Source organism: Carex rostrata, chromosome 28, assembly GCF_964058835.1.
Source record: "Carex rostrata chromosome 28, lpCarRost1.2, whole genome shotgun sequence".
Lineage (NCBI taxonomy): Eukaryota > Viridiplantae > Streptophyta > Magnoliopsida > Poales > Cyperaceae > Carex > Carex rostrata.
Window position 1 is genome coordinate 3,111,950 of NC_135945.1, and position 7,008 is coordinate 3,118,957.

General features: G+C 31.6%; 1 protein-coding gene across 1 annotated transcript; it reads left to right on the forward strand.

Annotated features, from left to right (window-relative positions):
• Positions 1–1,478: 1,478 nt before the first annotated feature.
• Positions 1,479–2,589, forward strand: LOC144545892 (ethylene-responsive transcription factor RAP2-3-like). Its single transcript, XM_078294463.1, has 2 exons — positions 1,479–1,642; positions 2,011–2,589. The coding sequence occupies exons 1-2, from the start codon at positions 1,528–1,530 to the stop codon at positions 2,421–2,423; spliced, it is 528 nt and encodes a 175-aa protein (XP_078150589.1). The 5' UTR covers positions 1,479–1,527; the 3' UTR covers positions 2,424–2,589.
• Positions 2,590–7,008: the final 4,419 nt, after the last annotated feature.

Genomic DNA, 7,008 nt, shown 5'->3' on the forward strand with positions numbered 1-7,008 from the left:
ATTGTAAGATGTTGTAAGTGGATCCCTCCTCATGATACTTATATGAAAGTTTCGCATATTCGAAATTCAAATAAATTTTTTTATGAATATTATAATTTTAAACGTTTGAATTTCATTAGAAAAAAAAAGATAATAGACTTTAAATTTAGATCAGAGATCTTAAAAGGAGAAAAAAAGAAAGATGTTACATTTAGATTATAGATCCAAGTTAGAATGTATGAAACAATTAAGACCATATATTATTTATGGGTAATGTACACCTCCATATCTGTAGAAATGGAGAGTATCTTAACTACACTCAGTAGTTTTAAGTATAATATTATATGTAGTCTGTTCAGTAAGCAACAAAATATGATCATCATATGCATTTTTTTTCTCAATCATAACAACAGAGACGGATCTACATTCATCCGTATATAATATTTGATGTTATATAAAAATTAATTCAAACTATTCGGTTTTCATTATAACCAAAAAAAAAAATGCATTAACAAATTAATCATTGATGTGCTAATTTAATTTATAATTAATTTTTCGGTAATTGAATATAACAAGTTAATGATCAAAATACTTGTTATGACTTATGAGTAATACTGAATAAGTAGTGGTATGTTATTGTTTAAATATTCTATTTCTTAATTATATTAATAATAATAATTGTATTCCTAATTTCCTATCAAGCATTTTAGATAAAAAAAATATAATTTTTACAACTAGTTTTTACAGTACAACTGAAAATGTATTCGGCAATAGATATTACCGTAACTCTTTTAGAACTTACTTTTGAAATCATAGGTTCGATGTCAAGCAACCAAACACACTTTCAAACCCCTGTTTATATTATATAATTTTTTTTCAGTTTGTGGGTTTACCCTCCTACATGAGAGGAGTTCGTATCCTCTCAAGTATTGCAGAGGATTAACCTCACTTTACGGTTTGAGATTAAATCTCAACCGGTTTGTTGGGCTTTGAGATTCGTTCCAAGTTAAAAAGAACGGTTCAGATCTAGTAACTGTAAAATATTCCCTTATAAGGTGTTGGAGAGAAAGTGAATTCACATGAGAGTCATATGTCTTTGACACTAGATAAAAAAATATGTTCTACCTTTCAGAACTCGCTTATGAGTATGAATTTACGCAAACTAATTCTAAAGTTCTTATACCCATAAAATTTAATTATGCATAATCTCATAACAACTGAACAGACTACAAATAATTCTGAAAATCTATATATTGGGAAAGATTCCAAACCGGCCGGTTCATTTTTTTAAGATGAGTAATCCAATTTGCATTGTATTAAATTAATACAAGCAGTCTCCTCTCAAAATAGGACAGATAAATTTTTTTTTCTACTTTTGAGTAGATAAGCACGTTAATTGTTGATAAAAAACTTTTTTAAAGCTTGAATTTTGTCGTTACTCGGAAAAATCCGTCTATAAAATTGGGAACAAACTTGTGCTCTCTTTAGCAGCATCTACTACACATCTTGTGCACTCAAATTTCAGTCAAAATTTACACAAGAAGATAAATGTGTGGTGGTGCTCTCATATCCGACTTCATTGCCTTAACCAACGGCTCAGATCTCTCCTCGCGCTATCTCCAGCCATCCCAACCCATATCCGACGAACACCACCGTCTTTCAGGTTTGTATAAAATTCGGAATTGCATCCTCTGAGATATCTCATATTTTGCGTGACTTTTTGGAAAATCTCAACTGTTCAAACACGTTCTGCACGAATCTCAATGCTCAAATAATACTTCCCCTGCACTATCCCTGGATAGGAGCCAGACACGTCGGTCTCTACGGATCACAGCAAATTTATTTTAAAAAAATTTAACAGCGTAGTTTCCACTTCATGCAGAGCACAGATTATAGAATCAAAATAGCACTGCTTATGGCTCATACGCTGCATGAAGCCAAAACTACTCTGTTAATATATTTACATTGAAAACAATTATTTTGTTAGTATCTCGGAAAAAAAAGGCATGCTTAAAAAATATTTCTTCTCAGGTGATGAAAAGACGAAACTACCCCTGAATCACCTGCGACCAAACCCGACTGTTGCGAAGCGCACACGAGGGCGAAAGAGTAATTACAGAGGGATCAGGCTGCGGCCGTGGGGCAAGTGGGCGGCGGAGATCCGCGACCCTCGTAAGGGCATGCGCGTCTGGCTCGGAACCTTCTCAACGGCTGAGGAGGCAGCGCTAGCCTACGATGCGGCGGCGCGCCGGATCCGGGGCGACAAGGCCAAGCTCAACTTCCCCGACCCGCCTCCGACGGAGAACCGCCAACCCGCGTCGCCTAACAGGTTATTGGATCTTGCTTCGATGCATAGCGCGGAGAGCTCAGCGGAGTCGAATTGGAGCTTCGATGCAGAGATCTCGAGATTGGAGGAGTTTCTCGGAATCGACGGCTGTGATTAGGGCCACGTTGGTTGCAAAGGGTGTAGTTAACAAAATAATATAAACCGGGGTGTAAATGTAAATATGTGTTGTAAGCGAGGTGTTAGTGTTACCGTGCTATATGTACCCTTCAAATTTTTTGAACTAGTTACACTGTGATCGGAACATATAGTTTATAAAAAAGAAATGATTTCAATTCAATGGTATTCAATAGAAATGATTTTCAATTGAATTTTATTGATCGGAATGAAAATAAAAAAGAATTGAATTCATTTCTAATTTTTGATTGGAAAGTCTATATAATAAATAAAAATGATAATTTTATCCTTTTCTTTCATAAGTTTTCTTTGTTGAAATACTATGCTTAATTAAAATCTTTGTACCTGTCTTTTCTGATTTCATTAATTTGTGTACCGCTCAAGAGACTCAAGATCATCAATTGCACAACTCCCTGACACAAGATGTGCCTTTTTTTAAAAAAAAATTTACACAAAAGAAATGAAGAAAGAAAGAAAGCAAATATAAAATACATAATGATAAGAACTAGAAAAGAGACTATAAAAACTCAAAACCTAAAAGAGAAAAAGATCAATATATATCATGAATAAATGGAAGAGGGTCATTTTAGTGACTGCTGGCCCCTACTGATATTCCTTGTGTAGTGGTATTTTTACCAGTATGCTTGATTCCATAAAAGTATGTACCAGTATGGATAATCAAGGGCAGTACCAATATGAATTTGGTACGGTCTAGCTTATGTATGTAGGACAATACCAGTTGTAAGACTTCCCAAGTTTAGATACAGGGAAGTACCAGTTTTTAGGCTTCTCGAGTTCATATCCATCCAAAGAAAAAAAAAATGCATCAAAAATCTTAAAATCCAATAATGATAAACAACCAATATAAAGTACATAAAGCAATGAAACAGAAAAGAAACTTAAAAAAAAATTCAAAACCTATAAGGGAAAAAGACTATTGTATGTCCTGATATTTTACCTAGTGACCCCTACTGGTATTCTTGATATATTTACCAGTAAGCTTGATTTACATTGCCATAAAGTATAAATTTTGAAATAAAGAAACTACAAGCAAACTATTTAGAATTAAAGTCACTCAATTTTTAAAAAGTGAAGATTTCTACCGGTAACTAGTATCCATATTTTGGCTTCTAAAATCTGATTATTGTAGTACTCAACAAGAATCATAATATTCAAATATGCGACATATGCTGTGAAAGCCACTATAAGAATAGTTATATCTTCAAAATCATTCATCTTTTTTTTCCTAAAATCACAACATATCATACATGGTAACACTGATTAAGTGGTATTTTTCTAATCCAGATACATTATTTATTTGCAACAAATATAAAAAAACTTAACAACAAATTAATTAATTTTCTACAATACTTATCAGCAAATTAATAAGAACTAGATAGGAAAAATAAAAGAAAAAAAAATGCAGAAACGGATGATAGTAACACTGTGATCGGGAGCCTAGTAGAGTAATTTGCAAATGCAATTACTGGAGGTGAATATGAACCTAGCTAGTAGAGTAATAATTCACGAGATAGTAAGTACAATCTTTAATAAAATCTCACCCCAAATCGCTGAAATTTTCTTCAATAAATGCTTTGATTGCTGGGTATCGCTAATCGCCAAACTCTCTTCTTCGCTGGAACTTACCTCGTCGCTAATCGCCTAGTTGGATTGGGAGCGTAATATAAAGAGGAAGAGGGTATCACAGGGGTATCACTAGAAATTTAATACCTTCAAAACTTCGGCAAATGAATTCCCACCGAATCTCTTGGTTTTTCACGCGAAAATTTTGGGCGGAAAATTTCCCTCCAAATCGCGTCAAAAGAAATCGTTTCCTGTCGCTGTGAGCGTTCCGATCTGAAAATTTCGAAATATGTCAATTCTATTTCTCATTTAATGGAAAAGTGTTGGTTCCGATCACAGGGTTAATTTAATTTAATTAGGGTTAATTTGTTCATATTAAGGTTTACATCAACAGTTCAATACTTGATTAGAAGGGTTTTTGTTCATGAAATTTTTTAAAAGAAAAATACATACAAACATCATCTTGAGCCATTTAAATCAACTATTTAAATTTTAAAAATAAAAATATAAATTCATAACACAAGTCATTTTATATGTCAGCGTAGTCTCGCTACATAAATTTATCTACTAAAATATAAATTCATAACACAAATTATTTTATATCTTTAATTCAAACTTTGATGCAACACATATTATCAGTGGACATTGTGGGTGCGTTTGGATCGATGGAGCAAAAATAACACAAATCCGAGAATAATACTATTTTTTTGAGATATTCAATGTTTGGATGAAGCAAGAATAATACTAACCCACTATTCTTTGTTTGTCTTATGCGGGTTAGATCACTATTCTACTAACCTAATTAAAAGTTAGATTAGCTGCTATTCTCAAACTTGAGATTAACTCTATTCTTGTTATATTTCTTCTTTCATTTAAATGTCCCCTGTATGTTTAACTTTTCTTAATATTTTTTCATTTTCCTTTTGAGTGTACATATAATATCTGTATTCTGATCAAGATTAAAAAATTTAAACAAGTTATGTCAATTATGTATTTTTTTCAAGTACTTACTAAAGAAAATTCGGTCCATGCATCATGGATTCAACTCCTCTCCAATACTGTAGAGTATGGGCCTAACTTTACGGTTTGAGATTAAATCTCATCGCTTTGAGATTCGGGCTAGCGCAGAGGTAGTATTATTGGATTTTGAAATTCGTGCCAAGTTAAAAAAAGGTCCAAATTCATTAATTGTAAAAAATTTCCTTATGCAATATTGAAGAGGATGTGAATTCCATGCACCCTTGCATGATTCTAACCTCAAGGCAACTTGGAGATTATAAAACCTTTATAATGCGAAGTAATTTTAATTGTACAATCATATATAAATATGAATATAAATAAGTAGGAGATAATATATATGGATGTCAACTTATTCTAAACATTTATATTTGTTTGAGATGTTAGTTTAAAAAAATACACTTCAAGTTCAATGCATTAAATAAGTATCCTTCATTCTTCAAATTGAATGCGTGAACAAACTTGAATCCATATCAAAATAATAAGTCCACACCGCCTCAAAATTGTGTATCTAAATTATTGAACCATCCATAATCACTTACATCTTATTTCTTTATCTAAACCTGAGCTTTTTTTTGTTTGATCCTCTCCAAAAATTATCAATCTAAGATTCTAATCATGGTTGCAAGTACTCCATTACTGATCGAAGAAATATTACTAGAATATTTATATATTACTGAAATATTACTAACCCATTTACACCCTGATGATCTCTCAGTTTGTTTTAAGATCAAATTTAAATTCAACCAATTGTTGAATGATCCATATGTCAAATCATGACAATCTAAGATTCTGTGGGTACTTAATTGACAATGACTACAATTATTCATTCCTGCCAGATCAACTTACTATGAAGTACTCAGAAGTCGGCCCTTCAGGATTTAAAGTTTTTGACAATTTAGATATTTTAAAGCAAAGATACACAACTATTGAGGCTGTATCTTAATGTCACTGTCTTATTTATTGTGTTTGTGGTAGGTACCTCAAAAAATTAAATTGATATTATAATGGAAAGATTGTAAATTTTCTCATAATGATAAAAGATCAATTGTTTTAAGTTAATATAAGTTTTCTCCAATGACTTATATGCAATTATCTTTTCTTCATGTTCTTCAATTTTGTTTTTGAAAAAAGGCATATGTAATTATCTATGTAAAGTATGCTGGATAAGAATTAGATAGTAAAAGAAAAATTAAGTAATTTTTTTGTTCAATTTTCCTAATTGAGTGAGTCTATGGTACTATGCATATTACGATTTGTTACTGTGCTACGACTCTATATTTAAGTTTTCAAATTCTAACGGTCGAACCGAACCGTTCATCTTGTTCTTCATATTAATATGTGTTTGGAGACCAAATTTTACATTTTTTGAAATTTTTTTACTATTTTTTTAGATTTATTGAAAATCACTGTTTTTGGATGGTCCAGAATTTTCAGATCAAGTGATTTTCTAAATATCTAAAAAAATAGTAAAATTTTTTCAAAAAATGTAAAATTTGGTCTCCAAATACATATTAATATGGAAAACAAGATGAACGGTTCGGATCGACCGTTAGGATTTGAAAACTCAAATATAGAGCTGTAGCACAGTAACAACCCGTGATATGCATAGTACCATAGACTCACTCTTCCTAATTAATATGACAACTACCTGAAAAGAAATCAAAGACAATTTTGCCAATTCAAAAGCTCTGCTATATATTAAACCAATTTGAGTCAATTATATGAGGTTCACTCAAACATATCATGCAAAACATATGTCAGAACATGTATTTTTGGGTTCACTTTACATTCACACACTAATTGAGTACAAAGACTAGTAAAACAATTGTTTTTCAATTTTCTATCCGTAGCCGATTAAAGGTTCAAACTTTAAAATGTGAGCATGGCGAAACAAAGAGCACCCAAAAAAAAAAAAAAATGATTCAAGTAATTATTTAGACTATGACCAAATTGACTTGAATTAT

Excerpts from the sequence above, each read along its gene's own strand:
- LOC144545892 (XM_078294463.1), top strand. The coding sequence starts at position 1,528 with ATGTGTGGTGGTGCTCTCATATCCGACTTCATTGCCTTAACCAACGGC. Across the intron at positions 1,643-2,010 it reads CGAACACCACCGTCTTTCAG|GTGATGAAAAGACGAAACTA; the intron begins GTTTGTATAAAA and ends ATTTCTTCTCAG.